Consider the following 21,808-nt stretch of genomic DNA (forward strand, 5'->3'; position numbering starts at 1 on the left):
TCTTGTGTGGGCTTCACATAATTTTTCGGGTTCTGAAAAACGCCAATTTTTTTTTTCCCGAACATGCTGCTTTTTTTTTAACAACGTTTTAAATTATGTCATTTTTCGGGTTGTAAAAAAATGATCGTGTGTGGGCTAAAACAACGTTAAAAACCTGCGCATGCTCAGAAGCAAGTTATGAGACGGGCGCCCTCGTTCTGGTAAAACTACCATTCGTAATGGAGTAAGCACATTCATCACGCTGTAACAGACAGAAAAGCGCGAATCGTCTTTTACTAACACGGAATCGGCTAAAGCAGCCCCAAGGGTGGCGTCATCCGCATGGAATATCCCCTTTATAGTGCCGTCGTACGTCACCGCGCTTTGCTAGAGCATTTTTTAAAAACGATAGTGTGTGGGCAACGTGCTCTTAATGATTAAGTTGGAGAAAACGTAGTTTTTTTTTTCCATGCCGAAAAATGATCGTGTGTACGCGGCATTAGACCCGGAATGTGGCATCTGCATTGGAAAATTCTTGTGCTGGTAACTTTATAATGAAGATGGACCCAAATGAACGTGAGGACTCCAGTGGCAACCTGTTAAGCTCTGGTGTACGCCATGCCCAAGAGGGTAAAGTCAGTGTTGGAAAATAATGGTGGCCACACAAAATATTGACAATTTGGACATTTTAACTTAGGGTTGTACTCGCTTTTGTTGCCAGCAGTCTAGACAAAAATAGCTGTGTGTCAAGTTATTTTGAGGGGATAGCAAATTTACACTGTTTTGTCGTGTACACACGATCGGACATTCCGACGACAAAACCGTGGATTTTTCCCCAACGCTGTTAGCTCAAACTTGTCTTGCGCACACACACCGTCACACAAATGTTGTCGGAAATTCCGAACATCAAGAACGCGGTGACATACGACGAGCCAAGAAAAAGTTCAATAGACAGTGCTGCCATTCTGCTTGATGCGGAGAATTGGCTACACACGATCGGAATTTCCGACAACTTTTGTTGTCGGAAAATTTGAGAACCAGCTCTCAAACATTTGTTGTCGGAAATTCAGACAGCAAATGTCCGATGGAGCATCCACACAGTCGGATTTTCTGACAATAAGCTCACATCGAACATTTATTGTCGGAAATTCCGACTGTGTGTACGCGGCATAATACAGGCTGTACACTCACTACTTTATATTGTAGCAAAGTGTCATTTCATTTCTTCAGTATTGTCACATGAAAATATATAATAAAATATCTACAAAAATGTGAGGGGTGTACTCACTTTTGTAAAACACTGTATATGGCTGGATGGGATGGAGGAACTGCAAAGCCTAGCTTTCACGCGTAACTCAAAAGGTAAGACTATACAGGGTAAGTATTTAACTTTCAACCTCCAAAAAGCATAGTGCTCACCATCATAAAATACTTTATTAAAACCATTAAAAACACTCATCCATGGAAAGGTAGAAGCACTTCAAATGGCACAAAACTGATATCTTGAAACAGTGTTTGTCCAGGATAAGTAAAGCTAATACTGCAGTGGTAGATTAGAGAATATATATATATATATATATATATATATATATACCAATAAGGTCTGAGGTCTCTTAAACATAACAACACTACCTTAGTATAGATGCAGGCTTACCAAGAATAGTGCATCCTCTAAAGCACAGGTGTCAAACACAAGGCCTGCGGGCCCTCGCACCTCTCCTGCAGCTGCAGGAGAGCTCCAGCCCTCCTCTGGTCCTCCTCCAGACCCCCTACTTTCAAGCAATGCATCCAGCTTCTTCTCGGCAGCAGCATAAGGAGGGGGTGCACTGTGATGTAGGGGACACAACGTCTCATGGTGGGGTGGCTCTTGACATCTAATGTAAGGAGAGGGGATGCGCTAAACATATAATCTTACAGATACAACCGGCCCTTTTGAGGACAATCATAATGCTGATGCGGCCCATTTTAAAATTAAGTTTGGCACCCCTGCTCTGAAGAGAGGTCAGATAAGCATGTGGCCAAACACCCTGGCCGGGGTATTAACAGGACTCTCCCACAAGGTCCACTCTGGGTTGAGGGTACGGGGTGTACTTCTTATTGCGATGGTACCCAAACGAGGCTGCAATCGACATAAAGAAAGAAGCTCCTCTGCTGCCAGTCCCAACAATGATAAGAGCAGCGATAAGAAGTACAGCCCATACGCTTAACCCAGAGTGGACCTTGTGGGAGAGTCCTGTGAATACCCAGGCCAGGGTGTTTGGCCACAATTTAGTTAGAGAGTCCACAATTTTTGGTAAGCCTGCATATATACTAAGATGGTGGTGTCACATTTTGGAGACCTTATTGGTGATTGGATGCTCATTTCTCCCGTCTGAATACTCATGAGGAGTTTTTCAACCTTTCATGTACTTTATATCTGAGAACTGTATCGGTATATTGGTGTATCTGCACTTGGATTCTGCTTCACATGGGTGTCATATAATTGATTACATAGCATGTTGTTATCACAACATAATTTATATTATTTTTTTTTTGTTGTTTTTCATATATGCATTTCTGTTTATTATTGTCTTTTTTTGACATTAGTTCTGACCTGCAAAGGTTAGTTTCAAATACAGTGAGTTTAAAAAGCACAATTGCTCCTGGTCACATGAATTTAGAGGGCCCATGCAAAACTGCCCCTTGTGATATAGAGTAATACAGCTAATGTGTATATAAAGGCAACATTTTAGAGTAGAAAAGTTATAACTTTGTCAGGTTTTTTTTTGCAGTCTGCATCCCCGTTGACTGGATTCACCTCTCTATACCAAGAACAATAGGTCAAGGGAAATCTTCTGGACACATGTTATAATGACTGTCTAAAGCTGACCATGCATGGCTCTGTTTTTTTCATTCAACCAGATGACTGAACAAATAAAATTAAATTGATTTCCCCTTCACACATTCAAGGTGAATGCATGAATCCTCCCTGCTGGGTCATTGTATTTGGACAGCCAACTCCCCCGTCATGCAAATACACTGATCAGCGCTGCAGCCAATTGGTTGCAAGTGCTGAATGAATGGAAATTTTTCAGCAGGATCGTTCATGAGAAGTCAATCGATTAACTTCTTATGAACAGGAATGGTCATTGATGCATCGAAATTTGGGCAGTACCTGCTGAACTGGGCTAATTTCGATCCACGTATGGCCAACTTAGTGTCACTAAATCTACATCATAAAAAGCTAATAATAAATGGTGTATTACATGCTGTTTTTACTCATTCAGTTACTATGAGATTTGTTTTCTGCAAAAGGCCTGGTTGATCCTGCTGCTTTCAGTCTCCACCTTCTGTTCATGTCCCCAATGCAGCTAGGGACTTTGCACCTGTAGTGGCAACTCTGCACATGCTCAGTTTTCAGTGAGTCTCTATACAGGGCATTTCCTCCCTATGCTAGCAACCAATCACCCGCCTTTAACTTGAAAAGTCCCGCCCCCTTGTCTGGAGCTGCCATGCGTGTTTCCCGGCTTGTGTGACTAAGGTCGGGAAGTGTGGGGAGGGGGAATGCTGAGTTGATGAAAGGGACAGTCGGACTGTGATGGAGTGGGTCTGTAGTGGAGTGGGGACTGTGATATAAAGGGGAGAGTTGTGCTGTTAAGGGGGGACTGAGGGCACTGATGTAAGGGCTTGGTCACACTTGTGCAGAGATCTATGTTTTTCTGCCCTAGTAAAACAAAGGTATCAGAAAACAATTGTGACGTGCATGAGAGGCTGTGATGTAAAGGATCCGAGTCATCACCAATATAACACTCGGACCTCTGCCGAAAGAAAATTTTACTGACCGGACCCCCTTGAATTTTAATTTGGTACCCCTGCTATAGAGTCACACATGTATAAACAGTGGTAAATGACAGCCCACTTCCTCCCTCCTCCTCCATTGCCACTAACCAGCTAAACACAATAAGGGTGGGATATGTAGATTAACGGAGGCCTCATCTGTGTCTTATTCTAAGACACAGGCTGGAGGGGTGTGACATAGCCTGTGACTGGCAAAAATCTGGCCACAACATGTTATTGCCAAAAAATAGATTTGATTTTAAATACCTTTTTTGCAATGCATCTTTCTGGATATTTTTGTTATTCTGTCTCTCACTGTTAAAATAAACCTACCATTTAATTATAGACTGATCATTTCTTTGTTTGGACACATAGGCTTATATGGAGTTGAGTTTAGGAGCTTTGGCAAACAAAACGTCAAAAATTCCTAAACTCAAGTTGAGGAGCTGCTAGTGCACATGAAGCCTAAGTTGGGAATTCATTCACGTTGAGGAGATTTTCTTTAATTTCCTGTTGCAACTCTAGGACTAGTGTCTTTTTTTGACATCAGAACCACTTAAGATTTTAACTCAAGCTAAGATTGCAGAGAAATACTGCTATGCTTGTGCCTCCCATTTCGAAAGGTTATTATCTATCTACGTTGACTTTCTGGATTTATGTTCTTCTTTTGAGTTTGTCGGACAACAATTCCTGTTTACAATTATTCTCACACAGGTGTTAAGTAAAACCCTGGCTTTACATACACAATAAATGAAACAACAATATAAATGTGTTTAGAAAAATTATATATATTTAAAGTATTTTTTTTTTTTTAAATGACCATTGAATACATATGTGCAACCAGGATGCACTTGCATATGAAAATGCAGATTGTGCAACACACGTCAAATAACATCAGACACCAAGAAAGAGAGGAGATGTTTTAGGGCCTTTATTAACCTCCAAACAGATGAGCTGTTAAAGGCTTTTAATGTATCGACTATGTACAATTTTCATTGTAATTCTATTAATTCTAGAGCTCCTCTTGTTTGTAAAACATTGAAAAATTGGTCTGGCTGTGAAAGGGTAAGTACAATGGTGGCCAAGATATGGAAATGTAAATATTTTAAATAAGCAGTAAATACTTTTTTGAACAAATCTTCACTGACTTTTGTAGTTGTAGGCAATATGGAGTAATTTATCCTCAAAGTTTACAGCAGAAGATTTTCATTTGTAGCTCCATTGCGTCCTCCCAACAGTGGCTTGGTAACCTACCAGCCTACTAACCTCTAATGTAAACAGACAGTAGGTGCACAAGAAGAAGGGAACGCCTAGTGCTGAGACCTCACTTGAATTAATTCACTGCTACTATTGTGAACTTTAGGGAAGTAGAAGAAATGTGTGGCACTGGATCTCTTGAAGCAGTAACTGTTCTCAGTCAGGCCTTAAAGCCCAACTCCAAGAATCAGACAAAACTTACCTTTGCAGTGGGGATCCCCACACTGAAAGGGTTAAATGCTTGTGAAGAGGTAGTATTACTTACTTTATTACTTGCTCCAGTGCTCTGATGTTCTGCCTGAAGTTCCAGTTTGTCAGTGGTCCCTTGGCATCACCACTTACAATGCAGGGCTATTAACCCCCCACATTGTATGTAAAGAAGGCAGGAGTGTGACCATGGTTGGGAGTGCACTAGAGAGGGGACTTTGCAGGACCAGTCAAACAGCTGGTGGAAAGTATTATTCCTTATTTCTGCACCCCTAGACTTAACAAGCATTTGCATTGTGTTTGCATGGGGGGTGGGCTGCAAAGGTATGCTTTTGTTGTGCCAAGGGTTGGGCTTTAAGCAGTGTAGAAGAAATGATTCTCATCAGGCAGCTCTCACAGAAGTGGTGGCTGAAAATAGGTTATTTCCTTTAGCAGGGTTCAGGTGTGCATGGGGGGAAATCACAAGAATCAGAATGTATAAGTCCAGATTCAAAATGTCATGCAGTGTAATGTGTTTCAGGGGTTCAAACTGACTATTTAAAAAGGCTTCAATGTAGGCTCATTGCTGTTTGGTCTGCAGCTTCTGTGTGTTGTTCCCTGATTCCTGTGTTTGACCTCTGATCCTGACCCGGCTTACTTTTGCCCTGCATTTGTCTGCTACCTGACCCAACCTCGGCTTGTCTCTAGATTCTGCTTCTGCCTCCTGTTTCTGCTTGATCTACCTGAATTGGCTTGTGACTTGACTATTCTGCTGTCTGCCGTCTATGCCTGATCTGACCATTACTAATCTGGCTTGTCTGACCCCGCATGTTGCTCATCAAGCCTGCTACAGCTCTTTAGTCCAGCAAGCGCTCATCTGGCACCTGCCTTCAGCTGCCTACTATAGTCTGCTGCCAGCCAAGCTCCGTGCCAGCTCATCTGCTGCCACATCCACCTGCTGCCACGCAGACTACTGGACTGATCACAGGCACTCATACCATGCCTTGCCCTGTGGCTGCTGTCTCGCTACCAGTGGCCCCTAGCCCGAGCTGTACGAGAGGCCTTCCTCTGCATGTCAGGCTCACTGACCAGGTACATGACAGGATCCTCAGGGGTAAATTATAGTATGATTGCTCCTCATGCGTAACTGACATCAGGAGTAATCATACTAATTACCCCTCAGGATCCCTCCAAATGTATCAGTCCAGTATATGCCTTGTTCAATAGTATCAAGCTTGGATAAAGGGGGACCCTTTGAACCCCCAAAATGCATTGGCTTTTTTTTTTTCTACAATGAAGTCTGCATAAAAATTGAATCTACATTTTATATGTTCTGCTTGTTGTGCTCTTTTCCTTGCACACACAGTCTTTTGAGAATTTTGGCATTGAAGAGACTCAGGGAGGTCCTAGCAGGTATTAGACATGCCCACTGCTGGATGCCACATTTCAACACCCTTTTTTTTAGACTTTTAAACATAACAGCTCTGCAGAAAACATACATTCTGAAACAAAAATCTCTTTATAGACTCCAGAAAGTTCTATTACTGTCAGTTTTACTCAAGGCATCGGGAACATATATTGTCCTGACAGTTTTCCTTTAAACATGACAGTTGGGCCTACAATGGCACGGCCTGGTACCGAGCAATTTATGGCGTTTGTCCGTGATAATGACATACCCTAGGAACATGAAAAGAGGCTGATAAAGAGATAAATGAATATATTACTCCAAAACCATCAGGCACTTTGTCCTTCTGATCCTCCCTGTGTAATCTTTTCTTCTTCGCAATAATTGTTACAAGGATTCCTGCTTCTCTAATAAATCTTACAAAATCTTATCATCTTTCTTCACATTCCTGGCTGGGCTCCCAGAATCAATCTGTTCCCGGCTGTCTGCTCGCTGGCCGTACAATAAGCTTTTTATTTTGCTCTTTTAGCTAAACTTTTCTTCATACCGCCACATCCGTCTCTGCAGAGTAGAATGAAGGACGTGGAAGGCTTACATTCAAAGACCTATTTTTCTTGTAATAGCTGGGATGATCCTTGTGTTTTAGGACATATTACAAAAAGTATTAGTTTTATAGCTGAAAGCAATAAGGTTTTATGTGCCCGCTGTGTTTCGGTGAGCTTCACACTGTTACGAAGACTTACTAGAGGGGGGGAGCCATTTTAGGTGCTATGCACACAGGAGGGAGCCATTTTGTAATAAACAAGTTGCATGGATTGACCTGGCAGATCTACACATAGGCTGGAGGTAGACATTTTATGACAAACACAATACAAACACTCATTTTGGTGTGCTTATATCTAGTGGAGGAAGCCGACTGATGTAAACCCTAACTATAATATTTTTGTTCTAAGGCCCCATTCACACTCGTTCAACTTTGGACTCGCACCCCATGTTTACCAATGAGTACTATTTATATCTGTGCGACTTAAAGTTGCAGCGACTTTAAAGTACTTCCTGCACTACTTTTGGTCCGACTTTCATGTAAACCCTTGCATGAAAGTTGCACCTGCATGATATACATGCGAATTGTATGCGACTTTTAGACATGTGCAGTTTGTTTTGGTTTAATTTCCTTTATTCGTTTTCAAATGAATTCCAAATTTTCACAACGATTGGAATTCTAATCGGTCCAAAATGTATCGACTGATCCGAATTCTGTGTGATGAATAGCTGGTTGTTAAGGAGCGGGCCAGGAAGCTGGCCACCGCGTCTTTAACAACCGATGACTCATCAACTGTTAGTGGGTTTCAGCACTGACAGCTGAATAAAACATAAGATTGCCGGCAATGAAAAAATAAAGAAAAAAACTGTATGGGGTCCCCCCCATCTATACCAGGCTCTAAAGGGACCCCGTGCCAAAATAAAAAAAAAAAAATGGTTTGGGGCCCCCCCAAAATTCATACCAGATCCTTATCCGAGCATACAGCCCGGCAGGTCAGGAAAGGACCCCCCATTTTAAGGGCATGTTACCTGGTACAGTTCAGAAGGGGGGTGCTCACTCATCCCCCCCATTTTCCAGACCTGCCAGGCTGCATGCCCTGATAAGTGTCTGGGGTGGATTTTGGGGGGAACCCTATGACGTTTCTTTCTCTGCCCCCCCAAAGCACTTTGTCCATGTTGTTTGGGACAATGGCCTGTTCCCCACAACCCTGCCTGGTGGTTCTGGGGGGTCTGCGGGCGGAGGGGGGCAGGGATCCTGGAACCCCCAGATCCAACCCCCCCATGTGAATGAGTAGGGGAGCATACCCTACTCATTCACCAAAAAAAGTGTAGTGTAAAACATGACAGTAGGCAGTTTTTGACAATTCCTTTATATATAAAAAAATGTCCCCCAGTGTAGATCCATCATCAGTCACGACGTCTGCCGCCACAGCTGACCCCAAAAAAGAAACTCCGGTTCTGGCAAAGGCTCCTGCCGCCTGACAGCTAAATAAGGTAGGGGCCTCCCAGTAATGTCACTAGATGGCAATGCCCCCTTGTGATGTCACTGACCCAGCATGCCCTCTGTCGATGACATCACAAGCCCTGCCCTTTAGTTATGTAAGAGCTGGCAGAGCCTTAGTAGGGACTGGGGGGTTTTCTTTTCTTTTTCCAGGTCCAGCGGTGGTGATGGATCTACACTGGGAATTTTTTTTATAAAAAACTTGTGTTGTGTTGGGGTAATATGTACCCCATACTCATTCACATAAGGGGGGTAGGGATCTGGAAGCCCCCATGTCAAAAGGGGCTTCCAGATTCCGATAAGCCCCATGCCCGCAGTCCCCCACAATTCACACTATAAAGTTGCAAATCCCATGATTATTAAGCCACATAATTGTGAATGGAGCCTAAAGCACTTTTAATATAAACAATTGCAATTTTTAAATAAAATACCGTTTGCTTCCTTAATTCTTCCTTTCTTAAATCCCAGTGCTGCTGATCTCCTGCAGCCTCAGTGCAGCTACTTCCTGTTTAGCCCCGTTCTGAGCTCTCTCTCCCCACCACAAATTTATCTCATGTGTCAAACTTCTCAGAAGTGACTCATGCTGATAACAGGAATGAAACACCAGAAAGAAACAACACTTGGAGCTCTAGAGAGAGATAAGTCAACATTACAGATATATGTGCTTTGCTCAAATTCCATGACTCAGATTTACAACCCCTTTAAGGCTAGGTTCACACATGTCCGGCTGCGGTTTTCAGTCCGGAGCGGTTTCGTTCACCGGTCCAGGTGCAAATTTTTCATTGAATTTGCACCTGAACCGGAGCCCAAGATCGCACAGGACTCAAATTGGGATCATGGCCGTCCCGGGCATGTGTGAACCAAGCCCATTAAAAGCCGGTCCAATTCACATGTTATGCGAATCGGATACGGTTCAAAACACATCCGATTTGCATATATGTGAACCGAGCCTTAATGTAGAACTAAAGGCAATTTTTTTAAAAAAAAATTTAGATAGAGTAAGGGGGAGTTATAACCTCTGTCAGATTTTTTTTGCCACCTGTGTCCCATTGTGGAGATTTCCCTTCACTTCTTGTCCCAGCCAAACAGGAAGTGAGAGGTAATCCCTGCAAATTAAAGGAATCTTTATCCAAAATAAAAAAAAAGGTATTTAGTAATACTTTTAAGGAATTATTTGTGTTCTGTGTGTACCAGGCAGGTAGTAAAAACACACAGCCTATATACTGAATGGGAACTGGTTTACCTACAAAAGGATTGGTAATTTGGAGCTGTACAGCTTGGTGGGAAAAAAAAACACCATCAGCCTGCTGATTAAGCAGTGAAGGAGCCGCAGCACACTGTCAGGCCTAATTCACACTAGCAAATTATAAGCATTTACAGTGTATTTCTAAACACACTTAAATGCGTATAATGATTTATTTATTTTTTATCTCAAAATAAAAAGTTTATTTAGATCATACAACAAAATACAAACAAATGTATTTTCCATAGATGTTACAATTTGCATGGCTATGCCACAAACCAACATTAAAGCTACTGGCGTTTTTATAACGTTATTTTAACGTCCAGTTTGCATGAGGCCTCAGTATTTGTCACATCATCACAAAAGTGATTTTGTTTTCGATTTATTTTTCCAAAAATACCTCTATCAATCAGAACATCAATTATCTCACAAAAGTCTGTCTAGGATTAAATCTACTGGGGATATGCTTGGCTGGTCCAACCAAGAAGACCAAACCGCCTGGTACTTTCCAGAGAAGCCTCTGTGTTGGTAAATATATTTTTCCAGACGTAATGTGTTACCCATTTGGGCTACCCACTCCGTCCAGGTTGGAGGGTCCACTGACTTCCAGTGTCTAAGAAACAGAATACGGGCCTGAAACAAAATCCCTTGCTAAAGCTTGTTTAGTAACTTCCTCTACTTGAAGATCATCCACTATGCCCAATAGACAAAGTTTGGGATTGGTATGAAGATCGACTTGGAACACTCGACCACCAAGAGTGTCCACTACCTTCCCCAATATATATGTAATTTCGGGCATCTCCATAAGATATGGATCAAGTCACCATGATCTCTTAAGCATCAGGTGCACATAGGGTCCTCTCTCTTCCCTATTTTAACCACTTTATTACCGGCCGCCACTTGACGGCGGCACAGTGGCTCTCCTGCGCGAATCGTCATAGTTATGGGCAGCTGCGCGCGCTGCATGCTGTGGGAGCGCGCCCGCGGGTCAAGAGGGCTTGATGTCCTCCGATGGCCTGCAATTGCCTTGTACACAGGCTGAACAGGGAAATGCCTGTGTAAACAAGGCATTTCCTCATTCTGACAGGTGACATGACAGGGATCTACTGTTCCCAGTGGTCGGGAACAGTGATCGCTGTCATGTCCCAGTAAGCACACACCCCCCACAGTTAGAAACACTCATAAGGAACACAGTTAACCCCTTGATCACCCCCTAGTGTTAACCCCTTCCCTACCAGTGTAATTTACACAGTAATCAGTGGCTATTTTTAGCTCTGATCACTGTATAAATGTCAATGGTCCCAAAAAAGTGTCCCATCAGTCCCCTGCAATGTCACAGTCCTGATAAAAGATCACCGCCATTACTAGTAAAAAAATAATAATAAAAAGCCATAAATCTATTCCCTATTTTGTAGACGCTATAATTGTTGTGCAAACCAATCAATATACGCTTATTGCAATTTTTTTTTACCAAAAATATGTAGAAGAATACGTATCAACCTAAACTGATGAAGAAATTTGTTTAAAATTAATAAATGTGGGATATTTATTATAGCAAAAAGAAAAATATATATATATATTTTTCAAAATTGTTGCTCTTTTCTTGTTCATAGTGCAAAAAATAAAAACCGCAGAGGAAATCATATACCACCAAAAGAAAGCTCTATTTGTGGGAAAAAAAAGGACATCAATTTTGTTTCGGTACATCGTCGCACAACTGCGCAATTGTCAGTTAAAACGAGGCAGTGCTAATAAGCAGGAAATTACAGGAGGCTAATATAAAAACAAGCAGGTATTTATACTAGGTGCATTAAAAAATATATATTTTTTTTATATTAAATGCATAAGTGTGCAAATTGCTGTTTTTACACTGTTGAGAGTTTAGCTTCAAAACATATGTGCTATTTACTACAAGATATCTTACCTTGTCGAGGTCACCATCAAGAACAGCTTCAAGGAGGGCTAAAATACAAGTAGAAGAAATAAAGGGCTATTTATTTTCCACTTACACACATATTTAGCGCATACTATAAAGACAGATGTGAAATCCTTATTGGGCTATATGCATGTGCGTATCTAGTCATTTCAGATTTAAATTCAACCAAAACATGTGCATGGAGTTTGAATATTTTGTTAATGTTTGTTGGGTGTTTTGGTTCCTCTACAATCCAATAACATACTGGGCCTTAATCACTGAAGGAATACTGTATTTGCTGCCCATTAGAGTGTAGTTGTAACAATACTGTATGTTCTTTTCCCTTTTCCTGTCATTAAAAAAAAAAACTTCTATTACTTCTGTGACGTCATCCCCAGGCTTGTAAAAACCTTGCAGGAACAGCTACTGAGAGCTCAGTTCTTGTTGATTTAGGCACAGCCCCCAGAACTACATCTCTCAAGAGCGCTTTCTTCACATGTAGTGTGTGGGCATTCTCTTGGGAGTCAAGGCAGCAGCACTATTTTGCTGTGAAGGGAATAATTGCATGCATGTGGAAAAGGGACAAGGAGAGGTGGGCATAGATTATGCAGTCCTGCTGGAATGGCTAACAACCCTCCTTGTGATTTAAATGCAGGAAAGTCACCGTTCTGTTAGCTCACCTAATTAAAGTGGTTGTAAACCCTCCAATATACCCAGTGACATGTTACTGATCTACTGTTCCCTGTGATCAGGAAAAGTGATCTGTGACGTGTCACCGGTAGCTCCTCTCCCTTACAGTTAGAATCACTCCCTAGGACACACTTGACCCCTTTAATGCCACCTAGTAGTTAACCTCTTCTAATTTTTACATTAATCAGTGCATTTTTATAGCACTGATCGCTGTAAAAATGACCACGGTCCCAAAAATGTGTCAAAAATGTCCAATGTGTCCACCATAAAGTTGCAGTCACAATAAAAACCGCAGTTTTCTGCCATTACTAGTAAAAAAAAAACGAATAATAAAAATGCCATAAAACTATCCTCTATTTTGTAGATGCTATAACTTTTGCGCAAATCAATCAATATACGCTTATTGCGATTTTATTTACCAAAAATATGTAGAAGAATACATATCGGCTAAACTGAGAAAAAAATTTGCTTTTTTTTTAAAAAAAAATGGGGATATTTATTATAGCAAAAAGTACAAGATATTTTTTTTTTTTTCAAAATTATCATTTTATTTTTGTTTATAGCGCAACAAATAAAAACCTGCAGAGGTGATCAAATACCACCAAAAGAAAGCTCTATTTGTGGGGAAAAAAGGACATCAATTTTGTTTGGAAGCCACGTCGCACGACCGCGCAATTGTCAGTTTAAGAGACGCAGTGCCGAATCGCAAAAAGTGGCTTGGTCCTTGGCCAGTCAAATGGTCTGGGGCTTAAGTGGTTAACATATCCTGGCAGAATTTAGGATTTCTTGGCCGTTTTTCAGAGAATATGAATGATAACACAAAAACTTTTCTTTCACTCATGGGTAGTGTTTGGCTGAAGCCATTTATTATCAATCAACTTTGTTTACTCTTTTTAAATCGTAATGACAACAGAAACTACCCAAATGACCCTGATCAAAAGTTTACATACCCCAGTCCTTAATACAGTGTATTGCCCCCTTTAACATCTCTTTATCTTCTCAGATGGTAAATCTGCCCATTCCTCTTGGCAAAAAGCCTCCAGTTCCTGTAAATTCTTGGGCTGTCTTGCATGAATTGCACGTTTGAGATCTCCCCAGAGTAACTCAATGATATTGAGGTCAGGAGACTGAGATGGCCACTCCAGAACCTTCACTTTATTCTGCTGTAGCCAATGACATGTTGACTTGGCCTTGTGTTTTGGATCATTGTCATGTTGGAATGTCCAAGTACGTCTCATGTGCAGCTTCCTGGCTGATGAATGCAAAAGTTCCTCCGGTATTTTTTTGATAACATACTGCATTTATCTTGCCAACAATTTTGACCAAATGTTGTGTAACTTTGTAGCTCACACATCCCCAAAACATCAGCGATCCACCTCGTGTTTCACAGTAGGAATGGTGGACCTTTCATCATAGGCCTTGTTGACTCTTCTCCAAATGAAGCGGTTATCGTTGTGGCCAAAAAAAATATATATTTCGGTCTCATCACTCCAAATTACTTTGTGCCAGAAGGTTTGAGGCTTGTCTCTGTGCTGTTTGGCGTATTGCAAGCGGGATACTTTGTAGCATTTGCGTAGTAATGGCTTTCTTCTGGTGACTGGACCATGCAGCCCATCTTTCTTCAAGTGCCTCCTTGTTGTGCATCTTGAAAAAAAACACACCACATGTTTTCATAGAGTCCTGTATTTCACCTGAAGTTATTTTGGGGTTTTTCTTTGCATTCCGAACAATTTCCCTGGCAGTTGTGGCTGAAATTTTAGTTGGTCTACCTGACCGTGGTTTGGTTTCAACAGAACCCCTCTTTTTCCACTTCTTAATTAGGGTTTGAACACTGCTGATTGGCATTCTCAATCCCTTGGATATCTTTTTCTATCCCTTTCCTGTTTTATACAGTTCATCTACCTTTTCCCGCAGATCCTTTGACAATTCTTTTGCTTTCCCCATGAAAGAATCCAGAAACGTCAGTGCAGCACTGGATGAAAGATGCAAGGGTCTGTCAGGAGTCCAGAAACAAATTGACCTTTTATACTCACACAGTAATTACAAGCAAACAGATGAGGTGAGGATGGTTCCCTTTAATAGCCATTCAAACCCCTTTGTGTCAACTTGTGTGCATGTTATCAGGCCAAAATCACCAGGGTATGTAAACTTTTAATTAGGGTCATTTGGGTAGTTTCTCTTGTCATTGTGATTTAAAAAAGTAAACACAATTGGTTAATGATAAACAGCTTCAGCCAAACACTAACCATGAGCGAAAGAAATGTTTTTGTGTTATCATTCATATTCTCTGAAAAATGGCCAAGAAAGCATACATTCTGCCAGGGTATGTAAACTTATGAGCACAACTGTATATGTGCCGAGGTCAAATTTCATGAATGGGGTTCACAACCACTTTAAGTTTGCAGCTATTTGGATTAGTTTTTTTTCCCTTCAAGGGAAGGGAAGGCTTTAATGCTGTAACATACACATACATTTCTAGCACTGGCAACAGTTTGAGGAAGGCTTTTTTTCTGTTCAAGCATGACTTTGCCCCTGTGCACAAAGCCAGCTCCACAAAGACATAGTTTGACTAACTTAGTGTGAGGGAACTCGTGTGGCCTGCACAGAGCCTTGAACCCTACCCTACTGAACACTTTTGGGATAAATTGGAATGCTGATTGTGAGCCAGGTCTTTACATCCAAGATAAGGTGCCTGACCTCCCAAATGTTCTTTTGGCTGAACTGGCACACATTCTACAGACACACTTCAAAATGTTGTAGAAAGTCTGCCTAGAAAGGTGTCTGTATGCTGTAGCAATAATAGTGCTCTTTTTTTTTTTTTAATCCTGCACGGCAATGGCATAATGTGCTAGTGTGTATCACATACTAGCACGCATATTATGTGAAATGTACCTTAAAACGAAATGGCTTTCCTAAAAGTTTGTTGTTTGGTCTGTTGTTCTTGGCTATCTCCCGCTTTATCACTGTATATAGGCATAACTGCATTGCGATTTGGAATGGACCTGAACCCTCATATACAGTACTAGGTAATGCACTTTAATGCACCTCAACACATGTAGGTTAAAGGAAAAGTCCAGTCTGAGCTTTTTAGGCTGGGCTTCTCTGGGTCACAGGAGTGCAATTCGGCAGAAGTTCTGTTGACTTCCATCCTCCAATTATGTGCAAGCACAAATGCTATTTTTGTTTTATTTTCCTTGCACGTGATTGGGTATTCTTTGCAAAGTGAAGCTTTACCTCATTCAATAAGATTTGGAGCAACTGCAACTGTAGTTTGCAAAGTGCACAGTCTATTTGTCTTTAGTAAATCATCCCCAGTTTGTCTTGTATTGAGGCTTATTAAAGTGGAGGTCCGCCGATTTTTTTTTTTTTTAAGTCAGCAGCTACAAATACTGCAGCTGCTGACTTTTAAAATAAGGTCACTTACCTGTCCAGGGCGTCTGCGATGTCGGCACCCAAAGCCGATCTCTCCCTCGGCTCTCGGTTGCTGCCGCCACCATCTTCGATAAGGGAATTCAGGAAGTGAATTCCGGACTTGTGTGTCTCCCAGAAGAGGTATCGGGTATCTATGCCCGGAAGTGGTAGCAGAATACCTGTATTACACAGGTATCTGCTCGCCCCTTTCACCTGAAAGGTGCCAAATATGACACCAGAGTGGGGGGAGGGGACCGGAAAAGCGGAAGCTCCATTTTTGGGTGGAACTCTGCTTTAAGGGCCGATTCAAACTTCCGCTTTAAGTATTCCTCGCCCCCTTACATGCCACATTTGGCATGTAATTTTTTTAGGGGGGAGTGGGTTCTTCGTTTTTAAGGGGACTTCTTACGGGCCACCTAGGCAACTCCTTCTCTTCTTAGGCAGCCCCTACCTCTAGGCGATCTCCTGGGACACGTGACAGGTCCAAGAAGATCGCCTATCCACTCTTAGAGCGCAGCATGACTCGCGAATGGGCAGTGCGCGCCCGGCCGTGAAGCCACAAGCTGTCACGGTCGGGTGCCCACAGTTCCAATGGAGGCGCCAAGGAGAGGAGGGAGCCTCCCTGTGGCGGAATCGCTGGACCGTGGAGCAGGTAAGTGTCTGTTTATTAAAAGTCAGCAGCTATACTTTTTGTAGCTGCTGATTTTTAATAAATTAAAAATAGCCTGGAACTCCGCTTTAATGCAAAAGAAGTCAATGCATCAAAAAACACAAGAAAAGGTGTAGGTAGAGCCTTCTGGTCAATCCTGTTCCTGTCTTGGGATAGTGATTGGCAGTTGTGGGCAAATAAAAGGTCCTCTGTTCTAATTTTTATAGTCCAGTGTCAGATTATCATGCTTTTAATAATCCAAAGAAACATCCTAGAGTCAGTCATTTATTTTAAGTATTTGTCAGCAGTACATTCAACCCCTCTCGCTGCAATGCAGAACGCCAGCCTTTCGCTTGCCGCTAGTAGTAAACAATCTCAACGCCAAGATTTCTACTGCAGTCTGTGATATTGATGGCTCCTACTTGAAAGGAATTTATGTGCAGATGCAATAATGCCAAAGCAAACGGGGACACATTGAGTTATGCAGGAGTTGCATTTATCGGTTAAGTTACTGTGCAGCACTAAATTATTTGTTTCATAGCTGGGAAAAAGCTTAGAAAATTCTAAGCCCTGCTTAGTTAACTCACCCTAAAATGGACTTTGCTAATTCAGCGCCGAAGAAGAAAGCAATTTATCTACTTTTTCCTGGCTTTAATTTATTTACTTCTGTGCTGGTGGGAGGTCTGGAGCAGAAAATCACAGTTTTGTATATCTCATGGGGAGTAGGACGTGCATTTCTTGAGAAATTGCCTTCACTGCATAATGTATGGCAAGTCTTGTGAATATCGATGCATTCTGCAATGCGTTAATGCGTGGGGTTTTACTGCCTCTTGTGGTCATCAGGGGATTAACGTTTTTACTGCTGCTGTAGAAGCAACAATGAGAGACTGAGTTATGTAAAGGCCAGTTCACACGCAGGGTGACTTTTTTCATTTCCAAAATACAAAGGCCCGGATTCACAAAGGAGTTACAACGGCGTATCTCCAGATACGCCGTCGTAACTCTGAGTGTGAGGCGTCGCATCTCTGCGCCCAATTCATAGAATCAGATATGCCTCACTGTTGCCTAGATACGAGCGGCGTAAGTCTCTTACGCCGTCGTATCTTAAAGTGCATATTTACGCTAGCCGCTAGGGGCGCTTCCGTATATTTCCGCTGTGAATATGCAAATGAGCTAGATACGCCGATTCACGAACGTACGCGCGCCCGGCGTATCAAGATACGCCGTTTACGTAAGGCGTCGGACCGGCGTAAAGTTAACCCTTATAAAGCAGGGGTAAGTCATGTTAGGTATGGACGTCGGAAACGTACGAACAGCGTTGTATTTTAAGTCGTTTGCGTAAGTCGTCCGTGAATGGGGCTGGGCGTAGGTTACGTTCACGTCGACTAAGCATTGAGCGGGCGTAATTTACTTTGAAAATTCGACGTGATACTGGCAATGCGCCGTTCGTAAAGCACGTCATTTACATGGGGTCACCAATAATTTACCTACAACACGCCCCCTACCAGCCTAGTTTTAAGGACAGTTGCTCCAGAGCTTAGTAAACAAGGTAAAGCTTCACTTTGCAAAGAATAACCAAAGCAAGAAAAAAAAAAAGCTTTCTTTGCTTGCACATGATTGGATGATGGAAGTCAGCAGAGCTTCTGCTCATTTACTAAACTCTGGAGCAACTGCTTTGCCTTTAGTAAATCATCCCCTATATGTTGATCCTGCTAGTAGTAGGCCATTCTACACTTTCTTTCGAGGTGAAACAAGCACCCATAGGAGCAAGCACACAGGGGTGCTTGCTCTGGCGGGGGACCACAAGCTTACATGCTAATTCAAAATGTACCGGCATATACAGCTGAATAGCCAGCACTGAATCAACACTACCCCCATAATGCTGACAGTGGTTCCTGTCTGTTATTATAGCTGTATACCTAGCATTGCACAACCCAGGATAACCTGGCCATACCTACAGCATGGGTGCACAAACCAAGAGGTGGCTGGCAGGACAGGCATGGTGGGCAGATCCAAACATCAAAAAAGTGAGTTTGAAATACTGTATTTATTGGCGTATAACACTCACTTTTTTACCCTGAAAATAGAGTGTAAACTGTGCCTGCGTGTTATACGCAGGGGACTGTGGAAAGTTTTTTCCTGAAACTTCCTTCTTAAAGTTAGGGTGCGTGTTATACGCCTGTGCGTGTTATTCGCCGATAAATACGGTATATATTTCTAAAATAATTCAGAAACTAGTGGACATGAATAATAAAGTAGTGGTGTTGCGCTGTCAAGTGTTGTTATATCAAAAAAGTGTGGTCAATATGAATAAAATGGACGAATTCAATCAAAAACATAATATATATATATATATATATATATATATATATATATATATATATATATATATACAGTACAATTAAATAGAGCAGTAACTAAAATAACACTAAACTGCAAAGTGACCACAGACGTGCCAATCATATACTGTATGTGCAGTGACTGGTGTAAACTAAAAAAGTTCAAGTGAAGACACAAGTGTCAAAAAATAGATGAATTCCTTCTTCAAACAAAGATTAATAAGGTGACTGGTGTCTATTTCTTTGAAGTTGCTGTCACACCTCAGTGTTCTCTAGACGCTCACCTTACTGCTTCACACCCTGATGAAGTCACGTGGTCGTGGCGATACGCGTCGATAGGCACACTGGAAGTGACGCAGGTATATACTGTATATATTATGTTTTTGATTGAATTCATCAATTTTATTCATATGGACCACACTTTTTTGATATAACACCACTACTTTATTATTGATTGAACCTTTTTAGCCACAGATTTGCTAATCAGTGTTTGCGACAGTCTAGTTACACTATTTAAAGTCATAGCGCAAGAGTATCACCTTTACTAATTTTTCAACTAGTGGACATAAAGTGCAAATATATGTTTTTGAGGGATTTGTTCTATTTTTACTGTTTTTATTTTTAGCTGTAAAAAAGGAGGCGTTCTTCTGCCCCCCCCACCCCCCCCAAATGTGTTGGCACCTGATTTTAACAAATAAAGTAGACTTTAAATTCTACAATATGCTTTATCTCCATGTGTGTTACTCCTCACAACCTTGACCCTTGATTCTAGTCTTTGTGCTGGATGCTAAAGGTTTCAACCCCAAATGGTTTTGCTACATCTCTTGGGAACTCTGGTAGTAAGACCTCTATGCTTGAGTTCCCAGGCTTAGTGATTAGTCAGCATGTCAGTGACATGCAAACTCTTCTACAACCTGCTACTAGATGGTAACAATTTAAAGGCAGCTAGTAAGGTTTTCACCAACCCATGGAGTTAAAGAGAAACTGAACTCTGGAAACTGTGCCTAAAAAAGCCAGGCATTAGGCAAAGGACTGGTCACCAGCATTGCTTGTGATCTCCCTGCAGGAGACCTTTACCCCATTACTGATTAATCATACATTGTTTTGCACTGTGTCTCTGAATAGAGGCAGCCATCTTGATAGAGGCAGGGATTTATTTCCTCATATCAGAGCTTTCAGCAAGGAGAACAGTAAGACACAGTGGTAACATCACCAAATATCATTTCAAATCTACTGAAACTAGTATTCAGTGCCTTAGATCTCATGCTGATATCTAGGATCAGGAGTACCTGTGAGGTCAGGCCTTTGACAAGCAACAACCGTTTCTGGTACTACAGCTAAAGCTTATTAAAGCTATGTAGGTTAGGGACTTAAGCCTCGTACACACGCACGGTTTTCTCGGCAAGAAAACTGCTGGCAGAGCTTTCTTGCCGAGTACACCGTGCGTGTGTACGAGGCTTTGAGGTTTCTCGCCGAGAAAACTGCCCAGAATCTAGATGAGAAAAATAGAGGACCTGCTCTCTATTTTCTTGTGATTCTCGGCAGTGTTATCCTGACGAGAAACCCGAGCGTCTGTATACTTACCTGCCTCCATGGAAACCCATGCATGCTCGAAATGACTGACGGATGCGCGGTAGCTTCCAAGGCATAGGTAGGGCGAAGCAAGATGGCGGCAATGGCATCGAAAGTGACGAGCGCATGCTCGTCATAGTTGATGACATCACCGCGTTCGTGCCATTCAAAAGAACGACGGTTCTTTTGAATCATACGTCTGTACACTCGGCCGGCAAGAAAATCTTGTCAGGTATCTCGTCCTGACGAGAATCCCGGCCGTGTGTACAGGGCTATACAATAAATCCTTCCCAAGTAAGCCTGCATAGTTAGAGTAATACTGAATAATCAGACTGACATTTGTGACAGGAACTCTTTAAACTTTCAAGGGAAAAAAATGTGCTATATTTTTTAAATTAGAACAAAAGGGTACAAATGAGTCACTTCATTATATGGATATCCTACAGATATCAAAAGCAAAAGAAGCCAAAAGATATTAGCTATTTCCAGCCCGAAAGCAACCATTCAATATGGCATCTCACCTTGTTCTTCTGCAGTGACAGGGGACCTGAAACACAAAAGGAGAATTCAGTCAGTGAAAATGATAACCTACATATTCCTGAAGTGATTGGATCCTAGTTTGGAATTTACCAATGAAGCTGCCCCCATCTTATGAGAGAAAGGCGGTCACTTAAGATAACGGGGCCCACATGAAATGATCTTTTTTCTTTGATAACACAGCACACCACAAAGCACATCATTGGGGTGTGCTGCTGTCGGGTACATTGTCCACTACATAAAGGTTTTTTTTTTCAAACAATAGGTGCTGGAACTCAACCACGACCCCCCAAAACCCCTCCCCCACACAAACACTCCAAATCACATCAAATAGTGGGTGTGGTCAGATTTCAAAAATAGTAGAAAGATCTTAAAGGGGCATTAAATGCCAGGATTGCATTAAATACAGAGTGCAGAGATTATGGTCATCAAATCATCCAAATTGTGCTTATATTTCACATTTGCTTGCTGTCCCATATAGTCACAATTGGCCATTTGTTGTCGGTATTTTGTCACCTAAGTTATTTGCACGTTGTCACATTTGGCTGTTTTTTGCCCATGCATTATAATGCTTGCTGCCTACACATTGCCCATTTGGGGGTCCATGTATTGTTAGGCTGACCATTGTATTGTGAAGTCGCTGTTGGTTAGAGAATTATATTGCTATAAGATTAGTCCGCTGCCACCTCTATTAAATCTTTGGATTTAATTTTAATTGGGCACACAAATAATTTATTTTTTTGCTGTGGCGATGTGCCCTGCTAT

At 41.8% G+C, this 21,808-nt stretch overlaps 1 protein-coding gene across 11 annotated transcripts in view; it reads right to left on the reverse strand.

Moving 5' to 3' along the window:
• Positions 1-21,808, reverse strand: part of DGKI (diacylglycerol kinase iota) — a 483,473-nt gene that overhangs the window by 56,014 nt on the left and 405,651 nt on the right. For all 11 annotated transcript variants that reach the window (XM_040345697.1, XM_040345695.1, XM_040345698.1 and 8 more), the window contains 2 exons: positions 21,028-21,053; positions 11,855-11,892 (listed from right to left, as the gene is read on the reverse strand). In XM_040345697.1, the coding sequence (XP_040201631.1) occupies positions 11,855-11,892; positions 21,028-21,053 (64 nt within the window). The remainder of the gene's footprint in view (positions 1-11,854; positions 11,893-21,027; positions 21,054-21,808) is intronic.

This window comes from Rana temporaria, chromosome 3 (assembly GCF_905171775.1).
Source record: "Rana temporaria chromosome 3, aRanTem1.1, whole genome shotgun sequence".
NCBI lineage: Eukaryota > Metazoa > Chordata > Amphibia > Anura > Ranidae > Rana > Rana temporaria.